We start from the raw sequence: 27,188 nt of genomic DNA, 5'->3' as shown, positions 1-27,188 counted from the left end.
ACTGATCTGTTTCTTGCCGAGTCTTCCTCTACTTTTAATCAAACTGTTGCAGTTTAAAAGTCCCCTTTAATGCTTCTTTACTTTAAGTAATTCGTCCCGTTTCAAGAGATAGTGATCTTTACCTTTTCAAACGTCTTTCTGGGTTGTAATCACTGCTTCACCTTCTTTCCTCCTGTTGATGCTTGGGCATGTAGATCTTATGCCAGCTGTCACTGGCCCCAGAACTGCCGCAGAGATATAGGCCGACCTGTCTTAGGGTGGGACCTCAAGGGACGGGGGAGAGTCCGTTGCGCAGAACCCCCCCTCGCCCGAGATCAACGCGCCCTGAGGTACTTGAGCGTTCAAAGCCTGTTCTCCGCCTGAGAACAGGGGACCGCGGGCTTGTTTGCCCCCGCTGGTCACTAAAAACGGCAGCCCGGTCAGCTCTGCTCCCAGAGCTGTGTTAGACCTCCATGGATCCCAAACAGGAAGTCCCCGGAGATTTAAAGTTCTATGAATGTTATTAGTTATGTCACGTTTTGGGATGAAGCCTGCTTGATCTGAGTGGATATATTTGTCTATAAAGGTATTAAGACGTTTTGTCATTATTGCAGTAAGGAGTTTGTAGTCGTGATTAAGTATTGAGATAGGCCTGTAAGAAGCTGGATTTAATGGATCTTTACCGTGCTTTAGAATGATTATTATCGTAGCCATTTCCCAAGTAGGTGGTGTTTTCCCTGATGTTACTATTGCGTTGCATGTCTTTGTTAGATGAATGGTTAGTAACTTTGCATATTTTTTATAAAATTCCACAGGGAACCCATCTGGACCTGTCATTTTATTATTTTTGGCATTTTTTATAGCTTCTAAAATTTCTTGTTGGGCAATTGGTCTTTCTAGAAATTCTCTATCTGCCATAGTCAATTTAGTAAAATTTCTAATCTTTCCTAGAAAGTTGGTAATTTTAACCTCATCCGGGGCCTTTGAGGAGTATAAAGTAGAATAGAAATCAGTGAAGATGTTTAAGATTTCCTTAGTAGTAGTTTGCACATTTCCTTTTTTAGCCTTAAGACTATTAATCATGGTAGACCCTCTCTTCTTTTTTATTCTGTTAGAAAGCATACGAAGGGCCTTAGGCGAGTTGAACCAGTATTTCTGTTTAAGATATAACAAGTTTGTGTGAATATCCCTTGTTTCTAATGTTTCCAAAACCTTACGTTTGTTAAGCAGTTTTCTATAGTTTTTTTCATTACCTGTTTTTTTATGGTTTGTTTCCAACTGTTTAATTTCGGCCAAGAGTTCCTGTTTTTGCTTTATTTTTTCCTTATTAATTCTGGAAGTTAGTGAAATGATATGTCCCCTAGCTACTGTTTTAACAGTATCCCAGAAAATGTGTGGGTCTACCTCTTGCGAACTATTCTCTGCAATGATTGTCTCTAAAAATTTTTCTATTTCTGCTCAACTTTGTTGATTATACAATAATTTTTTAGGAAAGCACCACTGCCTATTCTGGCTCCCCTTATTTTCAATCGTTATGCTGACCCATGCGTGATCTGATATTAATATATTACCAATTTCAGAATTTAAAAGTTTATCACCTAAAGAAGAAGAAACAAGGATATAATCTATCCTCGTATAAATTTTGTGTCTAGGGGAGTAATATGAAAAGTCTTTTTCTCCTACATGAGTGTGCCTCCATGCGTCTAGGAGATTGTTATTCTGAAGCAATGTGGCAAGCCTTGTGATAGATTTCCTTTTTTGTTTTTTGTTTTTGCTTTTAACTGTTTTGGTATTGAGCACTGTTTTGTCTAGAGAGTGGTTAATGATATAATTCAGGTCTCCTCCTATTATCAGCTGACCTTCCTGAAAGGAGGATAAGGTGTTAAGAGTTTCCTCTATGAAGACAAGTTGTTGGTTGTTTGGTGCATATATTGAAGCAAAAGTGTATGCTTGTCCTTCTATCATACCTTTAACAAAAATAAATCTCCCTTTGGGATCCTTGAGAAGCTTTTTCTTTTGGAAAGGTAGGTTTTTAGTTATTAGAATGGCAACTCCCCTAGATTTGGATGATCCTTCTGCATGAAATTGTGAATTGGCTTTTAATACGTTGGAACTTCCTGGTCTGAAATGAGTTTCTTGTAGTAGAATGACTTGTGAGTTTGTTTTTGCTTGAGTGGAAATTATGCGCTTACGTTTAATGGGGTTTCCCAATCCTCTAACATTAAGAGATGTTATTTTAAGATTGGTGCACATCATGCACTCTTGTCCTCTTTTAAAGAGTTATACAATTTTCTATTTAGTACTCCCAGTGTACTTGTAACAGAGTATACTATGCTTTAAAATACCCTTATAAAGTGATAGGATCTAGAATTATTCTAACCCACCAAGGGGATCTTATTTTGTATTTATTTATTATTGTACTTAATGTATTTATTTAATTATTCAAATTTGTCTACTGAGAAATTACCTAACTGTGATAACAATTGTTTCTTATTTTACAAGCCTAATGATTGTAAACTGAGGCAATGGCTTTGTCTTACTTTGTCCAAATTAACTACCCTAACCAAACTTGTTTAAAAACGATCCCCTCTAATAATAAAGTCAAAAATTAGCAAAGTTAACCTTGTTTGTTATAAACACAAATCCAATAAATATTTGCTAGAGTTTAAGCAAAAAATAGAATGCCTAAAGCCAATATTCCAAACACTCTGTTATAAAACTATTGACACAAATATTTATGATCTCTTTAACCCAGTACTTCTTGTATTTCACTGAATCTTTTCTGTCTTACTATGTATATACTCTGTATGACTGTTTTACTATGTATATAAACTGTATGAATATCCCCAGTACTTAATATTAGCTCCTAACTTGTAGTTAACAACCCTTAAAATGTTTCCTATTACAACAATTGATAACAATATTACAATTAAATAGTATGTTAAATTGATTGGTTACTATTTAAATATTAAAAATATATATCTATATATAATATAATATTATAATATGGAAGAAATGTACTTTGGTAATATAAATAACTCTGTATTTACTCAAACAGTTATATAGCAATTAATCAAGTAATTAATCACTGTAATTAATTTAATAGGTATATAAATATTAATCAATTTCTTAATCAATGTATTTAAGACAATAGTTATGTAATTATTAATCAAATTATTAAATCCTGCAATTACTCAAATAACAATCAGTAACAATTGAACAGTATTAAAATTATTTAGTTGTAAACCTGTATAGCCTGGAAAACTTATTCAAAGCCTTGTAAGATGCAAATGTTAATCCCCCCCTCCCTCCCCTTTATATTAATTTGAGGTCTTTAGTTATAAATTTTTTAATAAAACTTTTAATAACTTTAAGAACAAAAAACTACCCAGTTTCCCCAGCAATAGCTCTTAAGCTAGAGTTAGACTCTAGCTTTGGAGGAGGAAAAGTCCCCAAGTCTTGAGCTATTGAAAAAAAAACCCGGAGCTGTCTTAGCAGAACTCTACCCTCCCTCCCCCAAACCCCTGTGATCATACCCGTTTCAATATTTGGCTACCCCTGACTCCTATTAAATCACAACTATCAGTCTCTCATTCTTTATATATAAATGCTGCTTTAAAGGCCTCTTATTGGGATCTTGCTCCCTTGTGTGGGTGACGGAGTTAACGTCTGCTTCCTCTTGTTGCTGTTCCTGCTGACCTCCATGGGTGTTTCTATTCCCAATGCAGTCAGAAGCTCCACCCCCGTTTCTAAATCCGATGCTGTGTATTGCTTGCCTTGAATAGACACCAACACTTTGCAGTAATTCAGCCACTTGTAGCGTATGTTAGATTTTCTAAGAGCTTCAGTTATAGGTTTCAGTTCTTTTCGTTTTGTCAAGGTTTCTTTAGGCAGGTCTTCAAAAATGAGTATCGAGGCTCCTTTAAGAGGGATAAAGCCCTTACTTCTGGCTTCTTGCAGTATTTTCAGTCGCATTGATTCCTCTGTGATCTCGATTATAATGTCCCTCGGGCCTGGCTTGTTTCTGAAGAGCCTCTCTGAGCCGACCCTGTAGGCCAGGAGTGGGCAATTGTTTTGGCTCGGGGGCCACTTTGTGGGAGAGGAGGTTAGTGGAGGGCCGCACCTTTTAAAATGATTGCATTCATTAGTTAACTTTGCATTTCAGAAAAGGTATAAATTGTATCATAAAATCAATAAATATAAATTAAATAAAATAGTGGTAGTTTTATTCAATTTATTTATTGTACTAATTTCATATCATCTATAGCTGCAAGCACATTTAATTTAAGATTTGGTTTAATGAGACAAATGTACCCTATCACACTTCTCTACAATTTTTTTGAAATCAGGAGTGAGATTGCTTGTTGAGATTTCAGTGCAACTTTCATTGCAATCCTAAGAAGACTGACTCTAATCTAAACCCACTGAAATCAATGGGCTTAGACTGGAGTCACTCTGCTTAGGATTTTACTGTTTGTTGTACAAAGGGCCATTCAGTTACACCAGCCTTATTACACAGCTTTGTCTCGTTTTTCTTTTAGTAATAGGTATGGGGGGGACCCAGCAAAGTCTCTATCTCTAACATATTTGTACAGTGAAGGTCCACTCATCAGATCTTTTAAAAAAATGGATGCACAAAAGCCCCTGCTAGGATTCAAAACTTGTTAGTCTTCAAGGTACCACAAGATTCCAGCCTACTTTTGGCACCTTGAGAAGTAAAATGTTTTTATTCATCCTAAGCTTGCTTAGTAAGGATCCACTCTGAGCAGCAGCAGCAGATTCTTAAGGTTCAAGAAGGTAAAGAGTCCAGTAGCACCTTTAAAACTAACCACCTCTATTGTAGCATAAGCTTTCAAGAGCCACAGCTCTCTTCGTCAGATGCTTCAAGGAGTCAACAAAAGCCTCTGCATGGAATAAACATTTTCGCTCGCTCTTAAATTGCCACAGGATCCGCGTCTGGGGTTTTTTTTGCTGCAACAGACTAAAACAGACACCACCACCACCCCTGTTGCTAAGCATCCATTCCCCCTCAGCCGGGGCCGTCTCCCACCCACCGCCCCTCTTCCACCTTGAGGCCGCACCTGAAAGGCCTCCGGGCCTGCCCTCACCTTGCCAGCTCATGAAGAGAAGGTAGCGGTCCATGGCCCAGCTCGAAGCCCCTCAGGAGGCGGAGGCGCCGCCGCCGCCTGTTGCTGCCCTTTGAATCCCCCGCGCGGCTCCACCAGGCTCCTCCTTTGGCTGAGGCGTCCCTTCCACTTCCCAAGGCCGAGGCCACCCTCCCCTTCCCGCTTCCCTCAGAAACACGGCCTAGTTTTTTCCCCTCAGAGCGCCTTTTCCTGCGTCCCTGCGTTATCCGTTCCACAGAAATTCGCTTTACAAATTACAACTCTTCTTCTGGTTGTGGTCGTGTCACGTTTACTCGAGAGTAGGACACTCTTGCTTAATATTGGCGGGCCACAAAAAACTCTGTCACGGGCCGCATGCGGCCCGCGGGCCGCAATTTGCCGACCCCTGCTGTAGGCCTTGCTGATGAAGGGGGGGGGGCTCCTCTCCCAGCCTGAAGTGCCTGACTAGCCACGTGGTCAGGGCTGCCTTCAGATTTTCACTGGGGGCAAATGAGTCTTCCACTCCCCTTATCTTTAAATTCCTCCGCCGGGCCTTTATCTCAAGACTGAGAATTCTTTCCCGGTGAGACTCAGTCAGGTGCTGAAGATCTTTTATATCGCTTTGAGATTCCTGACACAAATTTAGAACCATTTCTGATTTCTGGTTTGTTTTATTCAGTTCTAATCTTATTTCTGATAATTGATTTGCTAGAGGCTGTAACAGTTTGGCCATTTGATTGAGTAATCTTTGTTCCAAATACTGCAACTGGGGATTGAGAGTCATTTCTGAGGGAGTTACCTGCGCCTCATCGATCTCCGTTCTCTCGGCAGCCATTTTAAGCAGCTCTTCACTGTTGTTCCTCACCTGCTTGGAGTCACTCGTGTCAGAAAAACAGTGCTCTAAGTCTTTAACAATTTTAGACTGTGACTTCTTTTTCTTAGAGGCTTGTTTTATCATACTAAGAATTTTTTGAGTACAGGAGTATTTCTTTTCCAGGGGATTGAGGGTTAAGGAGGACAGAGCTCTCCTAAAATGCTTCCATTCCCTTGGGAATCAAAGCCACGCCCCGAGCACAGACTTTGAATGCAGAAGATCTTAGGTTCAGAGTCTCTCTACGTGAGACATCTGAAACGTGAGGAACGTGTCAAGAAACACAATGTTAGCCAGGAGGAGTAGTTTTAAAAGACTGGGCTGGCAGCTGGGCAAAGGCTTTGCTATACACTGGAGCTGTGTGAAGGGGCTGTGAAATGCCAGAAGGGGAATTTGAGCCCATTGTAACCTCTCCAGGTCCAAACCTGGCTCTGGAAGGCAGCTCCAGCCCATTTCAGTCACTTGCTGCCCTCCGGTTCCAGTCCCACACAATTTTAGACAGGAGAGATGAAACTGACATGGCCTTTGGGAGGCAAAGATGAAATTAACAAACTCTCTGAGGAGTAATCTCTGTGGCTCTGAGTTTTTAAACTATGCTTCCTGACTAACATTGCATCTCCCTACCCGTAACAAAATATGTGCTGAGGCATCTCGTGTAGAATCATTCTCAAAGGGAAACTACACGAGACACCTGACACGTGTTCTTCACGAATCTCTGAGGGCCTTGCTCTGATCTTAACATTGATCTTGAAAACTAATCTGGAGTAATTGGATCAACTGCCAAATATGTCTAATATGCATATTGTGCCTCAAGCCTAATAGTAATTGAGTTGTGACATTCTTAATCAGCTAGACTTTCTGATTTCAAGGGCAGATCTACGTAAAGTATGTGACAGTAGTCTAGCCATATGGTAAGTGTGGCATGGATGCATAGGGCCATATCAGCAGGTGAAAAGAAGGAATTATCCTCCATGCATTAAAGCAGGATGAAATATAGATAAGCTGGGTAAATTATCATCTTGGTTTTTATTTATTTATTTATTTATTTATTTATTTATTTATTTATTTATTTATTTATTTATTTATTTATTTATTTTCAATTTATATACCGCCCATCCCCAGGGGTTTGTACTATCAGGGTCCATTCACAAGGCCAGAGATGTTTCTGGCTGCTAGGTTTTCTCTCCCCCCGCCCCTGTCCAGGCAGATATTCTTCCTGTTGTAATAGGCATCCCCTCTCCCTGCCCCCAGCAAGAAATCTATTGGTCATAGGGGGAGCCAGGATAGCCAATTGACTTGCCTGGACTCCATCGAAATACATTGCACAGAAACAGAGGAGTTAGCCGGGTTAGTCTGTAGTAGCAAAATCGAAAAGAGTCCGGTAGCACCTTTAAGACTAACCAACTTTACTGTAGCATAAGCTTTCGAGAATCACAGTTCTCTTCATCAGATGCATCTGACAAAGAGAACTCTGATTCTCGAAAACCTATGCTACAGTAAAGTTGGTTAGTCTTAAAAAGTGCTATTGGACTCTTTTTGATTGTACAGGAAAGATTCAATGAAAATGTGGAATGGATTTTGAGAATCCCTCTCTGGAATGAGAGCCCCTGACTGGATTGAGAGCCAAGCTACAAGTGATGCCTGACACAGGTTGGACACTTGTCAGCTTCCCTCAAGTTTTGATGGGAAATGTAGGCGTCCTGGTCTTGCAGCTGTAATGGAGAGCCAAGCTGGAAAACCAGGACTCCTACATTTCCATCAAAACTGGAGGGAAACTGTCCAACCTGTGTAAGGCATCCCTTGTAGCTTGGCTCTGACTGTCCTTGGGAGTGGGATAAGCACTCTTGGGTGCAGAATCAAAACCGCCGAAGTGGGGTGAGAGTGTCCCGTTAATATAGCAACGTCTCCTGAGCCTTTACTGTGGCATATCGTATTTATTGGAGGCTGAGCGAGATTTATTTGCTCTTTCCTCAGATGCGCTGTTTCCATTGTCTCTCCTGGGTCCCTTTGACCTTCCAAAATGCTCTTGAAGGGTTAACGAGCGAGAGCTGCAGTCCTAGAGAGGCGCATTGGTGGGCGTATGGAAGCCATTTCCTATCTCCCTCCCCTTTGCGCAAGTCTCCCGGGCTGCTGCTTGAACGGAAGGATTTTGGTGAGCTCAAAGGGGCGTTGGAAGGGGCAGGTATGGGGGGGGGGCTGCAGTGCAACCACAAAACAGGGAGGGAGGAAGCGGAATGCAAGCAGCGAGGGGTGCTCGTGAGAGAGCCAGTCCTCTCCCCCTGTTTCCACCCTGCCCCACCAGAGGGAGCCAGTTAGCCTCTTTCTGCAGAGCCGGTACAGGTCCCGTAAGGGCAGGATCCGAACCCAGCATCTTTGGAGTTGGGAGGGAGCTCAAGTGACTTCAGGTTCCATAGAGGCCTTTTTAGGAAGGAGGGAGGAAAGCGGTGGGGGTGAGGGGGAGATTTTCGGGGTGAGGCCTTTGCAGGATTGATGCTGAAAAAAGGACCAAGGGAGGCGAGAAGGGCGGTGATAAGTGGGGGACAGAGACTGAGGCGCTTGACTCTTGGAAACCCCACACAAAGGGAACCAGAGTGGAGAAGGAGATTTTCTGAGGAAACCTCCTCTATATCAATATGTGCCCTTTTCTCTTTGGGAAATTGAAGGAGACGTGTTAGCCCTTTTCCATGTGGATTATTTGCCAGATTTAATGCTTTTGAGCAGTGGGATATTCCCCTGCTTCCAACCACCATCATGAAACTTTTGAAGACATCCTAGAGTTTCCGTCAACTTTTCTCCTTTTTCTCTCCAGTCTCAAAAGGATAATTTCTGGTTTCATTTGAACATTAATCTTTCAAACCTTCTGGGTTAATGAGTGAATTCAGGTCCTAAATATTTTGGCTTTTGTACACATCCACCATAAATGATGGCACGTCCCTTCATTTTGTTCACATTTCTAACATACATTCAAAACATTTTATACATTTTAGCTAATTTCTCTGGTGTCGTATATCACTGATAGGTCATTTTATAAAAATTTAAGGCTGGAGTTTAGCATGAATTTAAGACGCTTCATCCATATATTTTGCCATTGTTCCATTTGCATATTATATCAAAACCTTTAGCCCATTTTATCATAGATTCTTTTACTCGTTCATCTTCTGTCTTGAAATTTCAGCAGAAGTTTGTACATTTTAGCGGTAACATGTTCATCATTTGTAAATAATTCTGTTTCAAATTCCATTTTTGATCATTCAAAATCATAAGACCTTTTATCTGCTTTAAACCTTTCTGATCATTGCGCATAAAAAAACCATTAGCGAGTATATCCTTCTATTATCAAATTTACTCTTCATTTCATTTTACAGTCTCCTTGAAAGAAGTCTAATATATGACAATATGGTAACCATTTATGTTTCGTTCTCATTTCTTGTCTGTAAAAAGCTTCTTGTGCAGAAAACCACAAAGGTGTTTTCGGGAACAATCTAGGATTGTATTTATTCCATATTCTGAAAATAGCACATCCGAATATAATGGTTTTTGAAATCCACATTAACCTTCTTTGTCATACTGCAAATAACCATGCTATCCAACTATCAAATTGTGATCTTCTAATTCCAATAACCTTCTATTTCTCAGCAGCACTCATTCTTTCATTCAAACTAGACAACAAGCAGCTAGCTTTTCATGTGCAGGGAGTTTTTCATTCCTGGCTGGCACCTTCCACTTGACACCTTGAGTCACACAGTCCATCCCATCACCCGACCCCCTGCCACCTCATTCCACCGTGTCTATGGGGCAGGCTGGAGGTCTTGGCTTCCTTTAGCTAGGAGGAGGGAGTGGTGTGGCTTCGGGCAGGGCCAGGAGCTCCTTGACTTGGAATGGATTTGCAGAGATTGGGATACGGAAGCTGGGTCCGCTGTTCAAAAAAATAGCTGAGTGGGAGGAGGACGGGGTGTGTGTGAGATTTGGGGCCTTTCAAAATCCAACGCAGTCCTTTGAAGTGTGCCCCAATGGCAATCCAGAGAGAAGTTCTCTCAAGGGACTCGCACAGAAAATGTGCATGTAACAAAAAGGGTTTCCCACCCTCTATCTTTGTTTTCCTCCCCAACCACAGCGAAAAGACGCTACTGATGCCTTCTCGACCATGTCCTTCATATGGTGAAGAGAAAAGAGCCACTATGCATCCTATTCAGGTAGAGGGGCAGGGGTTAATAGGACGATGTGGAGGGCAGGGATGCTTCCTTCTCTGTGGTAAGGTTCAGAGGATCGGGCTCCCGGTCCGTGGTTCCAATGCTGGAAGATGTCAGTGCGGAAGGGGAAGGGTCACCCTGGTTGTTTCCACACTCATGGAACGAGGACGTCTTCCTGGCGCGATTTGTGACATCATTGCACCATGATCCCGTTTTCGTGGCAGGATGATGTGTAAAAAACGACCCCTGTCTAGGATGGCATGTGCAGAGAAGCCCAAGCAGGGACTGTGAAACAATAGTGGGACATGAGTTCCCCACGAGAAATGATTTGGTCCTTTACCATACGGACCTGTCCTGCCTCTTCCCCGCAAAGCTGTTTCCCCATGCCATGGGGACAGCTGCTCTGGCCCCAAGAGGCCTCCCAGCAGGGCTGGGAGGGGGGAGGCAAATGTCCTCCTCATGTGACTTTTTTCTCCCTCCTCCTTGTGCTGATCTTCCAATAGAAATATATTCTCTCTGTTTTTGGCTCCCCCACCCCCACCCCATGGACTGGTTTTCCATTGATGTAAAGAAATGCTCCCTTCTTCTTCTTCTTCTTCCAGGGTCAGGTGTCCTTTGAAGAGGTGGCTGTGTATTTCTCCCAGGGGGAGTGGGCCCTGCTGAGTGCATCCCAAAGAGCTCTGTACAAGGAAGTCATGCTGGAGAATTTTGGGAACGTGGCCTCTCTGGGTGAGGATCCCTTTCTCCTGGGCTATGTCCTTCTTGATCTGTGCCACCCTTCATGACCCTTTCTCTGGTGTGGGAGGGGTTCTGGGCTCTCCTTGCAGAGAGGGAGCCCCTGCCTGGCAGTCCTGTCCCTGGACACATGAGAAGAGGTGCCAAAGGATGCTTGGCCTGGAGAGGGTGGGAGGGTCTAATCAGGGGCTTCCCTCCAGTCTGGGCCTTCCCTGGGCTGAGATGCTGCTGTGGAGGGAGCTCTGCTGGCTTCTCTGCCACTTTACTTGCTTCTCAGCTGGACTTTCCATCTCAGTTGCGCAAGAAGTAGGCACAGAACTGCCAGTGCCAGAAGGACAACTCTTGACCCCGTACTGTGCTCCACCCCGCCCTATTGCTTTCCTGATGTTTATTTCTGGAGGGCCAGTCATCTTAGTTGCTGCACTGCTGAATTGTTGCATTGATGTGCATCAAAAAGATCATCATTCTGTTTTGGGTTCCCCCCCCCCCCACTGATAAAAAGGATCGCAGATTGCCAAACCTGACCTCATATGCCGGCTGGAAGAGGAGGAAGAGCTGCTTTCCCTGACCTCTGATGAAGAGGAGGGATTGGCAGGCAGCAGCTGTGGTCTATCATGGGACGGTGTGGTGGCTGCAGTTACTTCCGAAGGTGGGTGTATTCCTGGGATGGGTTCGTCCTTACAGTTGCTTGTCCTGAAAAGAGACTGGATGATATGCAGGTACTGAAATGGTGTCTGTAGATCTTGAAATATGAAAGAGGAAACTTCCTTCTACCCCGTTAGATCACTTCTGCCAAGACTTGTCCCCCTCCCAGCACACTCCACCCCACCCTGTTGCTTTCCTGCAGTGTATTCTGGAGGGATAACCTGGGTTGGAATTGCTGCATTGATGTACATCAGAAGAATCATAGTTCTCTTTTGGTTTTTCTCCCCCCTGATAAAAGGATCGCAGATTGCCAAACCTGACCTCGTATGCTGGCTGGAAGGGGAGGAAGAGCGGCTTCCCCTGACCTCTGATGAAGAGGAGGGATTGGCTGGAAGCTGCTCAGGTCTATCATGGGACTGTGTGGGGCCTGCAGCTCCTTCCAAAGGTGGGTTTATTTCTGTGGCATTGTTAGTTGCTTAGTTGCTTGTCCTCAAAAGAGACTGGATGATATTCAGATACTGAAATGGTGCCTGTAGATCTTGACATATGAAAGAGGAAACTACCTTCTACCCCGTCAGATCACTTCTGCCAAGACTTGTCCCCTCCCAGCGGCAGGGGCTGCCTGGCCAGGGGTGTTTCTCAGCCCTTTTGCTTCTGAGATCTCTTCAACCGGAGGTGCCAAGCCTTGATTCTGGGATGTTGTTCCTGCAAAGCAAAGCATGTGCTTTTATGTAGGGCATGACCCTAACCCTATATGGACATATTTTTCCACTGTCTGCGGCACAGCAGGATCTGGTGCCTAGAGAATCCCGACCTAAAATCCAGCATGTTGCCTTTGATAGTGTTGATTGGTGATTTTTATGGGCACCACTGAAAAGGACCAAATTTTCTTTCATGACTATATAGATATTTAAATTTTAATTTAATTTTAATTTAATTTAAATATTCTGGGATTTATTCTGCTGGCATTAATCGTAAGTAGCTTGACCTCAGCAAGGTGATCACCTCTTTCTAGCCTTTATCCCACTCAATCCCATTTCTTCGAGTCCAGTAGACCGAGACAAAAACAAAAGACATGAAAAACTAAGTATGTGAACTGGGAAATAAATTATACAATAAACATCCTCTTATAGCAAGACATGCATATTTTATATTCTTGTTCATCATTATTTATCGATAATAACATTATTTTGGTCTTCTTTTAATTTGATTTATATCCAGAATATAATCCAAGTCTTGCTATTTGTTCCATTACAAATTTCAAGGAGTAATTTGGTTTTGTCACTGATATAACAATATCAGCAGCGTAGCTTTTCATTTTTTTCAATTTTTTAAAAAAATTGTATTGATGTCTTTGTTTACATAGCCATACATAGTCACTTCCATTACATTAACATAATCCTGCATCAATACAAGCTTTCCCCCTTTATGTTACCCTCCCCCCGCCCCCCCCGGTAAGCGACCAATTGGAAAATAATACTTTATACTTGAAACCATAAGCACGCCCTTTGGATTTTGTCAAATATATCTTTGTTGCCCCCCCTTCCCTTACTCAGTTTATATACCCAAACCATTTCTTCCTTATCTCTAATATATTATCCTCCCATGTCTTTTCTTGTTTTAATATGGACAGAATGTCTGATTGGATCATTTGATATAGATACAGGTTCCATCTACCCATAGTCCACTTTGCCGCATCCTTCCAGCCATAAGCTATGACTGCATGTGCAGCAATGATCATTGTTTTAAACAACTCCTGTTTAGAGTTACCTACTTTATTATTCCCCAGAACTCCCATAAACAAAACCTTCCCTGTCAATTCTACTTTGACTTTACATAACTCCTCCATCTTTTCCAGAACCATTTGCCAAAATTCAGTTACTTTAGGACATTCCCACCAAAGATGAACATAATATCCCTTTATCTTCTTGCAATGCCAACAATTTGAATTCATTCCCTTAACCATATAGGACAACTGGGAAGGTATCCTATACCATTTCAATATTAATTTCATCTCCAATTTTCTAAATTTTTCTATTTTTATTTCCAATATTCCTTTCATTAGTCTACCTATCTCCTGTACTGTCAAATTCACCTCTCTTTCCCACTTATTGTATTATCCCAGTCATGTAATCTTTGTCTTTATTCATTAAGTTATATATCTTCCTTTTTTTATTCTTTATTTTTGACAATTTTCATATTTTTAAATAAATCTAACACAACGAAACTAAACAAGCAAACACACTAACAAGTAACCTCAAAGGTAAGTATAACAGTCCACAATAGGCATATGCTGAAGAACCATAGCATATAAGAGTGTTACGCATAACAGTACAGGTATCAATGTATATTGATATACACCATCATAAAAAGAAAAATAAGAAGAAATTTAAAAACTAAAAGGTTCAATTGGGTAAGGGGTACAAGGTGATATTTCACAAGCGGTCATATAATCAACTACCGCCCAGAGCCCCTGGGGATGGGCGGTATATAAATTGAATAAATATAAATATAATATATAAATAACTACTGCTAACCAATTCTCCCAAAAGTCTTGCTGCAGGTTAATAGAATCCATTAGCTTCAGTTGATAGGAAATTTTTTCCATAAAGAAGGCGTCCCAGATCTTATTGTGCCAAGTTGTTAAAGAAGGTGGTTGTGGGCTTTTCCAGGACGATGCTATAGATAGTTTTGCTGAGGATAACAGCGTTGCTACTAGGTCTCTAGTGTCTATTGGCAAGTCAAAGTCGGACCGCAGGTTTAATAAAATCAGTTCCGGCTTAGGTGGGAGTAAGTGGCCTGTGATGTGTTTAATGCAGTCAATTACGTCAAACCAGAATTTTTGGATTACTTTGCATGACCACCACCAATGATAAAATGAGCCTATTTCCCCACAGAGCTTCCAACACTTAGGGGAGATAGATCTGGTGCTATAGCTAAGTTTTTGTGGGGTGATGTACCATCTGGTCAGGAGCTTAATGATCTGGTTCTAATAGTTGAGGAGTTCCAAATTTTAGTCCATTGGGTGTCAGAAAATTGTATGCCACAGTCTTTTCCCCACACTAATTGGTATGGAAAGGGCTTTGTTTTGGAAGTTGAAAGTAGCATTTTATATATTTTTGAAAGACAGCCTTTGCTGCTTTGTTTTTCTTTCAAGAGAAAGTTTTCAAAATCTGTTGTTTTTCGATTTAAAGTCCCTTTTAAAGAAAGGGACACATAATTTGTCACATAATTTGGTTTCAATTTTTTGTTTTGAGAAAAGAATTCCATGTTTTGAAGTGTCAATCAGTCTAATCAGCCCTCCCTTTTTCCAGCCGGAAAATGATTCATGATGAATTGCTGGTGTAAACCAGGTTTGGCCTATGAAGCAAGAGAGAGGGGATATGGGAGGTGCTAGTTTAAGTCTGTGCCTGTCCCATGTGTCCGAAGCAGCATAAAAGAAGATGTTATTTTTTGATGTTGGAGGGACGTTCCGATGATTTATTCCAAACAATTTCCCGTAAAGTTTTAGGAAAGATAATAGCTTTCTATTATTTTCCAGTCTGCATTGTAATTTTGGTTAAGCATAAGGGATAAATATGTAAGGTGCGTTGCATCATAGTATGATTTGACACCAGGTACACCCAGTCCCCCTAGGGTTGTATGGCTGCACATAACAAAATGGCCAATCCTGGATCTTTTTCCTTCCCAAATGAACTGATTCAGTAACTTTTGCCAGGCTTCCAAAGTTTTATGCTTAATTGGTATGGGCAAAGCTCTAAAATAAAACAAAATCTTTGGGAGAATTATAGATTTCATAAGATTGATTTTCTCTAGCCAAGTTAGGTTGACCTTTTTCCAACTGGTCAGCATAGAAGAGGTGTTAGAATATAACTCTTTATAGTTGAATTTCCATATATCCTTTAATTTAAATGGAATTTTTATCCCTAAATAACTCCAATATTTTTCAACCCATTTAAATTTATGAGTATTTTTGATATGCAGTATGTCTTCCCGGTGTAAATTTAGAGGGTAAAGTTCTGATTTGGAGTGGTTAACAGATAGGCCGGAAACATAGCGAAATTCCTCTAGGGTTGCTTCGATAGCTGGAAGAGATTCCTTAGGATTAGTTATATACAGTATTAGGTCATCAGCAAAAAGGCTGAATTTATATTCTTGATTTTGTAATGTAATTCCCCTTATTTCGGGGTTTGCCCTCAGAGCCAAAGCCAAGGGTTCCATGGCAATGGCGAACAAAAGGGGGGAAAGGGGACAACCTTGCCGGGTTCCTTTAGATATATAAATATTGGGTGAATGTGCATTGTTAGCTCTAACTGTGGCCAATGGGGAGTGATAGAGGGCGTTGATGGCGTTAAGAAAGCAGGTTCCAAATCCCATCTCATTGAGCAAGTTCTGAAGGTACACTACTTCTACCTTGTCAAACACTTTCAATATCAAGCGATAAAAGCACTGCAGGAATTTTGTTTTGTGTAGAGAAGTTAATTAAGTCCAAAGTTTTGCGTATGTTATCATATAAGGATCTAGTTGGCATAAAACCGGTTTGGTCAGAGTGAATGTATCTGGTGATCAAACTGGCTAGTCTATTGGCAAGTATAGCTGTAAAAAAAAATTTGGTCTTGATTCAGTAAAGAAATGGGGCGATATGATTTTGTATCAGAAGGGTCTTTATTCTTTTTTGGTATAACTGTGATTTCAGCTTCTTTCCAGGAAGGGGGCATAGTACCTGATGTCAAAACCAAATTACAGGCCTCCATTAGGGGGGCTGATATTAAATCTAGGTAGTTTTTATAGAATTCAGCCAGAAAGCCATCTTTCCCTGGGGTTTTATTGTTCTTTAAAGATTTAATGACAGTTTTTACCTCTTATAATGTAATTGGTTGCTCCATAATTAGCTTATGCTCATCTGAAATCCTCAGTGAGATATTTTTTCCCGTTAGGTAACGCAGGATATTTTCAGGGCTAGGGTTGTCGGAGGTGTAAAGAGTCTGATAAAAGTCAGCAAAGATTTTAGTAATCATTTCCGGAGTGGTGTAGGATCTACCAGTTGGGTCTCTAATGGAATTTATATTGCGAGAGAGAATTTTTTCTTTCACTTTCTGGGCCAATAATTTTGCAGATCTAGGAGACCTTACCCAATACTTCTGTTTGGTAAATAAAAGTTGCTTTTGGATTTGAGCGATCTCTAAGTTTTCCAGGAGGCCAAAGAAATAATTTTTCCTCGGAGTACAGCTTTCATGGCATCCCACACAAAAATTTGGGAGACTCCACATTCCAAATTAAGATCAAAATACTGTTTGGTGTCTAAAGCTATTTGGGAAGATATCTGTTTGTTAAATAAAAGTGAAGTGTTAAATTTCCAATTTGGCCATGTTTGTTTATTATCACTTAAATATAAGATGCATTCTGCCCATGCATGGTCTGTCCAGATCTTATCTCCAATGCCAGACAAGATGGTTTGCTTTGCTAAATTAGGGGACAAAAATATATAATCAATCCTTGTGTAGGTGTTGTGTAAGGAAGAAAAATAAGTATAATCTTTTTGTAGGGGATTTTGAAGACGTATTTATTTAATACGTGAAATAGATACCCATGATTTAACGTATCAAATGCCTTATAAACATCCAATTTCAAAAGGGAAACCCTTCGCTCAGTTTTTCATGATATAAAGTATTAATCACGTTCCTTATAGGGTGACCAATATATCTCTCCTTTACAAAGCCATATTGATCCTCTCCTACTAGACTTGGAAGTATTTTCTCAAGTCTATTTGCTAGTATTTTTGCAAATGTTTTATAGTCCTGATTTGCCAGACTAATAGGCCTATAAGAGTTGGGATCATCCGGGTCCCTCACGGGGAGTCCTGGTCAGGCTGTTAAATGACTCTGCAGCCACCCCCCCTTCCAGTCACCCACAGGTTATCCCAGCCTCTCCCGCCTGCTGGATGGTTCTCTGGATCTCCTGGGTTTCTTCATGCCCCCAGCCCTTCCCTTCACTTTTAAGGAAATTCTGCAGAGTGCAAAAGGTGGGCCGGAGCTGGGAAGGGCCCCAGCTGCACCTAAATTAGTGTGAGGAGGAAGGGCTTGCAGCCTGCCCAATCATAGAGTGGGAAGGGGCCATACAGACCATCTAGTCCAACCCGCTGCCCAGTGCATGATCAGCCTAAAGCATCTCTGACTGATGGGGGCTGAGGACACATGACAGACAGGAAACCTTCCCAATCCCTGCTGGCTGCGGGCTTGACAGGTAGGCGGACTTGCCCCCCCACACACACACACACCTTGTGCCGATCCCAGCAGCGAGGAGAAGGCGAGCGATCGCTTAGAGGGGGGCAGATTTATCCCTCCCCCTGGCACCTATCCCGATGGGAAGGAGAAGGCGAGCTGCTGCCCCTCTTGCAGCCTGGCCATCCGGATTTGGCCAAGCCGCTTCAGAGGCGGGCCGTTTGTTTCCCCAGCCTATCAAAGTGAAGAAGGGAGGGGAGGTGGAAGTCCTTCCTTCAGGCACCCAAAAGGCGCATGCTCCAGCGATCCTTGCGAGTCATTGGATAGACGCTAAGACAATTATGTTATAGGATTATCTCCACAGCAATCACCCTGTGAGGTGGATGGGGCTGAGATAGCTCTGAGAAGCTGTGACTGACCCAAGGTCACCCAGCTGGCTTCAAGGGGAGGAGCGGGAAATCAAACCCGGTTCTCCAGATTAGAGTCCTGCCACTCTTACCCACTACACTCAACTGGCTTTGGGGATATTGGGCATCCCTGGGGAGTCTCTTTTGCTATATTTATTCTCTTCATTAAAGAACCATTTACCAGAAACAGACCCTCTTGAATAGTATCACACTCACACACTTTACATCAGTCAACAAGGACATTCTTGGACTCTCCCTTGTTAGAGATATTCTGCATAAAGCAGGAGCCCAAGAATGAAGCTTTTTGAAAGCATAGAGATCAAAGGATGCCAGTTTAAGAAAGAATTTTTTTATCGTAGACAGTATAGCATGCAATTGAGACCAAAAAGACAAACACACAAACACCATAAGAGTCCATCTGAATATGAAAAAATCAAGTATGGAACAATGCAACTGGTCTCCCCACATTTTACTTCTGTGATGTTTAAAGAAGAACTTTTGACATCTTTGTTAGAGGTTTGTTCTTCAGAATAAAACTATCCCAGTTACTGTCTTCATCTGGACACACATCTCTCTTGCGGTCATTTGCTGGTGAATCTGGATGGATGCTTCTGACTGCTTTCTCAAAGCATGGCTGCCCTGGACAGGCTCCTTTTCCTCCTTAAAGCCAGAGTGCCTCCTTCCCACTAGTCCCAGGGAAGAAAATGCCAAAGATTTCTCCATTGCTTATGTGACCAAGCCCGAGTGCTTTCTTTCCCTGGGTACTAGACCACAACAAAGAATCGAATTCTCCCCCCGTTTTTCCCCTCCTTCCCTTTTCCAATTGTGGTTTACTTTTTGTTACCTCCATGTAGCTAGAATTAGAATTACAGTTGGTCTGCTGGCAACCAGACTCTTGGTACCAGAAGCAGACAACTTGGGGCAGCCTATCCACTAGGTGGCACTAAGCCATCTCCGAAGACCCCAGTGGTTGAGAGGTACCAGTCGGCTGTACAGCCCTCCGAACCCCTGCCTAGCCATGCCCATCTACATGGCCACCCACAAGGACCTCTGAGGGTTGAGAAAATCAATATGATAAAAACACATCCCTCTTTCCCTACATCTAAAACCCATCTCTGTGATGTTAAACAGACAGACAGAAATAACTGAATATTTGAAGTTTCCTATTCACATTAGATTACCTTCTTTTCCATTAGGCAAGCCAAGCCCTCGGCTGTATATATTAAAATATGAATGACTGTCCCTGTCTTAAAGGGTGCTCTTCTTCTCATTCTTTCAGGAGGAGTGTGGGAGACGGCAAATGAGACGAAAGAGCTTCCAGTGATGGAGAATGAGTACACAGATCCCCATCAGGAAGAAAACATTGAACAATCTGCTAAACAGAGGAAAGAGGGGGGAATAAACCCGCCCAAACAGAGGAATAATTCTAATCTTTTAGGGGATAAGGATTCTCAAGAGCAAAAAATATTTGAAGACAATGGGAATGAGCACACTGCAAGAGGAGAAGAGATTCCTGAAAAATCAGATATTATTATTCAATGGAACACCTACAATGATAACAAAATATATAAACATCTAGAGTGTGGGGAAATGTTTGGTCACAAGGGAAGCCTGATTTCTCATCAAAGAATTCAGACAGGAGAGAAACCACACAAGTGCTTGGAATGTGGAAAAAGCTTCAGTCGGCGTGGAAACCTTAATTCCCACCAAAAAAAACACACAGAAGAGAAAGCATATAAATGTTTAGTGTGTTGGAAAAGCTTCAGTTGCAGTCGAGACCTTACTGTCCATCAAAGGTTTCACACAGGGGAGAAACCATATAAATGCCTAGTGTGTGGGAAAAGCTTCCGTCACAGTGGAAACTTTCATTCCCATCAAAGAACACACACAGGAGAGAAAAGATATAAATGCCTTGAATGTGGAAAAAGTTTCAGTCGAGGTACATCCCTTAGTTCCCATCAAAGAATTCACTCAGGGGAGAAACCATATAAATGTCTTGTGTGTGGTAAAAGTTTCCGTCAGAGTGCAAACCTTAAATCCCACCAAAGCATTCACACAGGAGAGAAAAAATTTAAATGCCTGATGTGTGGGAAAAGCTTCAGAAAGAGTGGAAACCTTAATTCTCACCAACGAACTCACACAGGAGAGAAAAAGTATAAATGCCTTACGTGTGGCAAAAGCTTCAGTGAGAGTGGAGCTCTTACTGTCCATCAAAGATTTCACACAGGAGAGAAACCATATAAATGCCTAGTGTGTGGAAAAGGCTTCAGTCAGAGTGGAAACCTTCATGCACATCAACAAACACTCACAGGGGAGAAAAAGATTAAATGCCTAGAGTGTGGGAAAAGCTTCAGACACAATGGAGATCTTACTGTCCATCAGAGATTTCACACAGGGGAGAAACCATATAAATGCCTAGTGTGTGGAAAATGTTTCCGTCAGAGTGGAAACTTTCATACTCATCAACGAACACACACAGGAGAGAAAAAGTATAAATGCTTGGAGTGTGGAAAAAGCTTTGTTCAGAGTGGATCTCTTACTATCCATCAAAGAATTCACAGCGGGGAGAAACCATATAGATGCCTGGAATGTGGAAAAAGCTTCAGTCGAAGTGGAGTTCTTACTGTCCATCAAAGAATTCACACAGGGGAGAAACCATATCAATGTCTGGATTGTGGAAAAAGCTTCGGTGACCGGGGACAACTCAAGTCCCATCAAAGAATTCACACAGGGGAGAAACCTTATAAATGCCTGGAGTGTGGGAAAGGGTTTAAAGAAAATGGAAAACTTACTATCCATCAAAGAATCCACACAGGGGAGAAACCATATCAATGTTTGGAATGTGGGAAGAGATTCACTCACAGTGGAGCTCTTACTCTCCATCAGAGATTTCACACAGGGGAGAAACCTTTTAGATGCCTGGAGTGTGGGAAAAGATTCAGGCAGAGTGGAGATCTTACCATCCATCAAAGAGTTCACACAGGGGAGAAACCGTATGAATGCCCAGAATGTGGTCATAGCTTCAGGCAGATTGGAAACCTTAAGTCCCATCAAAGAATTCACAAAGATAAGAAAGCATAGAAATGCTCCTATTGGCAGAGAGAAAACACTTGCCACTCTGTGAGGACCAGGATTCATAGGGAGTACATCGGCATCCCTGAGAACACTCGCCAGAATTCCCCCTGATCTCCCACTCATACAGATCACTTCCCCTGGAAGAGAGAGCAGCTTTAGAGACTGGACTCTATGGCATCACATGTGGCGTTTCTTCTACTCCTAAGGATCTCTGCTTTGATGGCCACCCGTGGAGAGGCCAGAGCCTGGCCAGAGATGGGCAGCTGATGTTCTGCCACTGTAACCCTCAGAGGGGAGGATGGGATGGCTCAGCTGACAGCTGCACCAGACTGCCCTCATTTTGTGTGACATGCCCCTTCACAGACTCTGCATGGCACACTCAAAGAACTGTCAGTGCTCTTCCACCCCAAGCCTCCCTTCCTCATACCTGCCCCACCAAGCTGCAAGGCGTTCCAGATGCCAGCACTGCTGTGGGGAGCATCCGTCCAGAGACCTGCCCCCCTTTCACAACTGCCTTTCAGTTCCCCCTTAGGACCAGCCCTCTCCCCATATGTCCTGCTACCCTCCATTTTATCCCCACAACAACACTTCGTGAGGTATATGAGACTGAGTGGCTGTGGCTGGCCTAGCAAGCAAACTTCCATGGCAGATTGAGGAATCTGCCTGGGTCTGATCCCATTCTGGCATTCTAACCACTATCCCGGACAGGGTCTGGCAGAGGAGTAGTTAATTCCCCTCTGTTTTTTCCCCAGAGGGGGTACTTTCCATTCTCGCTGTCTGCACTACCTTTGCACCTGCCTACCTTCAACTCAGTAAACCTTTGCTTCCATTGCAAATAGCAGAGGGGTGTTCTGGAGCTAATCTGGGCCAGGATGGTGGTCCAATTCCCTTCAATTTTGGCTGTTCATCTTTCTGGTGAGTCCATTTTGAGGCTGCTAGGTTTATTTCCTGATGAGATATGCTTGCCCCGGAAGGACAGCTGCCTCCTTTGATTATTCTTATACACATGTTTCATGCCCTATTTTACAGTGTAATCCATGTTGTAAATGTTTTACAGTGTAATCCATGTTGTAAATGGCATAGGGGTTTTCTGGTGATAACACGGGCCAAGATGTTCTAATTTCTTCCATCTTTGGTACATCAACTCACTCGATCATCCTGAAGCTGGTGGATAATTTTCAAATGCTTGCCACAAACAAAAAACCTTCCATTCCATTTTAGGTATATATGCGCCAAATGGAGCTAAAGATGATTTTTATAAGGAACTAATTCAGAAAATGGATAAGTATGCCTATGACCAAATTATAATGACTGGGGATTTTAATGGGGTGGCTAATTTGCAATTAGACAGGAAATCTTTGAGGGGGCCATCAAGCCAGGGAAATATTTAGCCTGGCAATTGAAAAAGAAAAGGAAAAAAAGTTATAGGGAAGATAATAGAAGAAGGAACAGAAATAATGGACCATCAAGGGATAAAAAGAGCTTTTTACAAATATTATGCAAAATTATTTCAAAAGAAAATGATATATTTAGACAAAATAGAAGCATATTTGGAAAGAGCAAAAATACCAAAGATTTCAATGACAATGAAAGAGATTTTGAATGTTCCAGTAACAGAAGGAGAAATTTTAGATGCTATAGAATCAACTAAAATAGGGAAAGCACCGGGTCCAGACGGAATTACAGCAACATTTTATAAAATAATGAAAAAAGACTTGGTGCAGCCTCTACAAAAGTTGATGAATGAAATTATTAAGAAGAAAAATCTCCCGAAGACTTGGAATGAAGCAAATATTTCACTGATCCCAAAAGAGTCACAAGATTTACTAAATGTTAAAAGTTATAGGCCGATTTCTTTATTAAACAATGATTACAAAATGTTTGCAAGACTTATAGCAGAAAGGCTTAAGAAATTTTTGATAGAATTCGTAGGGCCAGATTTTTACCGAATAGACAAATTAGGGATAATCTGAGAGTGTTGTTGGATGCCACTGAATACTATGATAAGCATCCAGAAAAGGAAGTAGGCCTGTTTTTTGCGGATGCTGAGAAAGCCTTTGATAATTTGAATTGGGATTTTATGTTGTTGATGATGGAAAAGATGGATATGGGGCAAGATTTCATTAATGCAGTGAAAGCTATATATTTTGAACAAAATGTGTCATTAGTGGTAAACGGTGATTTGACAGAAAAATTTGAGGTAAGAAAAGGTACAAGACAAAGATGTCCACTTTCACCGTTACTATTTGTTATGGTGTTGGAAATACTTTTGAGGCAAATAAGAGATGATGACAATATCAAAGGTATAAAACTCAAAGGGTTTTCTTATAAGTTCAGAGCATTTGCAGATGATGTAATGTTTATAGTAGAAGATCTAACCCAAATTACCAATATTTTTTAGATAAAATTAAAGAGTTCGGAGATCTGGCAGGATTTTTTATTAATAGATCAAAGTCGAAACTGCTCTGCAAAAATATGGCAAAAAAGAAACAAGAACAATTAATGAATGATTCAAAGTGTGAAGTGGTTCAGAAAACAAAATACCTGGGGATAGAAGTATCAGCTAAGAATATAGATCTATTTAAAAATAATTATGAAAAACTGTGGTCGCAGATAGAGAGAGATCTGTTGAAATGGAACAAACTGAATCTGTCATTGTTTGGACGTATCTCAGTTGTTAAAATGAATGTATTACCGAGACTGATGTCTCTGTTGCAAACTATTCCAATCGTTAAAGAAATGAAGCATTTTGATAAATGGCAAAGAAGAATCTTAGATTTTATCTGGGCTGGGAGAAAACCGAGAATCAAGATGAAGGTACTGTGTGACGTAAAAGAAAGGGGAGGCTTGCAATTACCAAATTTGAGATTGTATTATGAAGCAATTTGCTTGGTCTGGCTGAAAGAATGGGTGAAATTATCTAATCTAAAATTACTAGCTTTGGAAGGGTTCAATAACTTGTTTGGTTGGCATGCGTATTTATGGTATGAGAAATATAAAATGGATGGTATGTTTCAGCATCATTTTGTGAGAAGGAATATCTTCATGGTTGTTGTGGGTTTTCCGGGCTGTATTCCGGGCTGTGCTACACCTCTGAAGATGCCAGCCACAGCTGCTGGCGAAACGTCAGGAACTACAATGCCAAGACCACGGCAATACAGCCCGGAAAACCCACAACAATCATCGTTCTCCAGCCGTGAAAGCCTTCGACAATATCTTCATGATTTGGCAAAAATATAAGAAGTTTCTGGGTGAAAAAAGACCTATGTGGATTGTACCAGCGGAAGTGGTGAACCCAAATATGTATTATAGAGAGGAAGATTGGTTAACCTATAAGGAATTATTGAGTGGAGAAAAAGACACCCTCAAGATAAAAGGTAAGGATGAGTTACCATTTGAGTATGGTTGGTTACAATATAGGCAGATTAAGGATATATTTGAAACTGACCAAAGAATGTAGGTTTTAGAATAAAAAATACAGAACTAGAAGAGATTTTGTTTGGTGAAGAAGTGAAAATGATTTCTAAAATATATAAAATTTTGCTGACATGGTATACACAGGATGAGGTTGTTAAAATACAGATGGTGAAATGGGCAATAAATTTTAACAAAGAAGTGCCAATGGAAAGCTGGGAATTTCTATGGAAAAGTACTTTGAAGATATCCACATGTAACAATTTGAAAGAGAATGGATATAAGATGATTTATATATGGTATCTAACACCGAAAAAATTAGCAAATGCAAATAGTGCAATGTCAAATAAATGTTGGAAATGTAAAAAACATGAGGGCTCCTTTTACCATATGTGGTGGACCTGTGAAAAGGCAAAATGTTTTGGTCTAAGATTTATGGAGAAATTCTGTTAATTATGAAATGTAATTTGTTAAAGAGCCCGGAAATGCTGTTGCTAGGATTGAATATGCAAGAAGTTAACATGAGGGACAGAACTCTGTTATATTATATGACTGTTGCAGCAAGAATGTTGTATGCACAATACTGGAAACAAGAAGAAATACCAGAAGTTGAGGAATGGATCCAAAAGCTGTTGCATATGGCGGAAATGGGCAAATGGACAAGGAAATTGAGGGAGCAGAATCTGAATGAATTTTTAACTGACTGGAAGAAGCTTAAGGACTATGTGGAAAATAAATGGGATGTGAGAGGACAACTGTGGGCTTCAGATAGTTATTAAATAATATGAGCCATGACAATAAACTTTACCTTAGATAATAGGGACTATATAGTAATTAGAGATAACGATAAGAAATTAAGGGTTTTTAGTGCTGTTGGAAGTCAAAAAGGGAAAAGGGAGAGGGGGAAGGGATGGGGGCATATACTGTAATTATAAGGGTAAATCAGTATGTATTGTGTATTATGTAATATGTTAACCTATTCAATAAAATTTCTAATAAAACAAACCCCTTCAATTCCACTGGGGAGAGGTAGTTTTGAATTTCCTGATATGCAGGAGACTGGACTAGAACTAGATGACCCTGGACATCCCTTCCAACACTGTGATTCTAGGAATTGTGTTTGTGTGTGTGTGTGTGTGTGTTCTTGAAGTAACCTGGGATAGGATGTTCCGATTCCTTTCATGATTGACACTGCAACTTCTACAATCATCCCATTTCAAGGCTTATAGCTTTATGTGACTGAGTTATGCCTGCCACAGAGCCTTTTATTACTATAGATAACAGTGTTATCATTAATAACGAGAAAAAGAAATCAATTTAAATATCCGCTTTTGTATTTATACACTGTTTTGAATCCTAAATAAAGCTCATTCTTAAATTCTTATTTCCTCTGTATGAAATGGAGGGGGCAAAGTCCTAGTTTGGGGAGGTTGCTAAAAATGTTTGGGCCAGGAGCACAAGGGAGCAGAGAGCCACCACTCAGTGGTTGAGCACAGACTTTGAATGCAGAAGATCTCAGGTTCAGAGTCTCTCTACGTGAGACATCTGAAACGTGAGGAACGTGTCAAGAGACACAATGTTAGCCAGGAGGAGTAGTTTTAAAAGACTGGGCTGGCAGCTGAGCAAAGGCTTTGCTATACACTGGAGCTGTGTGAAGGGGCTGTGAAATGCCAGAAGGGGAATTTGAGCCCATTGTAACCTCTCCAGGTCCAAACCTGGCTCTGGAAGGCAGCTCCAGCCCATTTCAGTCACTTGCTGCCCTCCTGTTCCAGTCCCACACAATTTTAGAGAGGAGAGATGAAAGTAACACAGCCTTTGGGAGGCAAAGATGAAATTAACAAACTCTCTGAGGAGTAATCTCTGTGGCTCTGAGTTTTTAAACTACGCTTCCTGACTAACATTGCATCTCCCTACCCGTAACAAAACGTGTGCTGAGGCATCTAATGTAGAAACATTCTCAAAGGGAAACTACACGAGACACCTGACACGTGTTCTCCACGAATCTCTGAGGGCCTTGATCTGATCTTAACTGATCTTGGAAACTAATCTGGAGTAATTGGATCAACTGCCAAATATGTCTAATATGCATATTGTGCCTCAAGCCTAATAGTAATTGAGTTGTGACATTCTTAATCAGCTAGACTTTCTGATTTCAAGGGCAGATCTACGTAAAGTATGTGACAGTAGTCCAGCCATATGGTAAGTGTGGCATGGATGCATAGGGCCATATCAGCAGGTGAAAAGAAGGAATTATCCTCCATGCATTAAAGCAGGATGAAATATAGATAAGCTGGGTAAATTATCATCTTGGTTTTTATTTATTTATTTATTTATTTATTTATTTATTTATTTTCAATTTATATACCGCCCATCCCCAGGGGTTTGTACTATCAGGGTCCATTCACAGGGCCAGAGATGTTTCTGGCTGCTAGGTTTTCTCTCCCCCCGCCCCCCCCCGCCCCTGTCCAGGCAGATATTCTTCCTGTTGTAATAGGCATCCCCTGTCCCTGCCCCCAGCAAGAAATCTATTGGTCATAGTGGGAGCC

General features: G+C 41.4%; 1 protein-coding gene across 1 annotated transcript in view; it reads left to right on the top strand.

The window, feature by feature from the left end:
- The window catches only part of LOC129327838 (zinc finger protein 420-like), a 42,892-nt gene extending 16,890 nt beyond the window's left edge, over nt 1-26,002 (top strand). The window contains exons 5-9 of the mRNA XM_054976590.1: nt 8,074-8,137; nt 10,767-10,874; nt 11,383-11,529; nt 11,824-11,970; nt 19,433-26,002. Coding sequence (XP_054832565.1) covers nt 8,074-8,137; nt 10,767-10,874; nt 11,383-11,529; nt 11,824-11,970; nt 19,433-21,234 — 2,268 coding nt within the window. The 3' untranslated portion in view covers nt 21,235-26,002. The remainder of the gene's footprint in view (nt 1-8,073; nt 8,138-10,766; nt 10,875-11,382; nt 11,530-11,823; nt 11,971-19,432) is intronic.
- Nucleotides 26,003-27,188: the final 1,186 nt, after the last annotated feature.

Source organism: Eublepharis macularius, chromosome 4 (assembly GCF_028583425.1).
Source record: "Eublepharis macularius isolate TG4126 chromosome 4, MPM_Emac_v1.0, whole genome shotgun sequence".
Lineage (NCBI taxonomy): Eukaryota > Metazoa > Chordata > Lepidosauria > Squamata > Eublepharidae > Eublepharis > Eublepharis macularius.
This window is presented reverse-complemented; position numbering and strand designations above follow the sequence as displayed.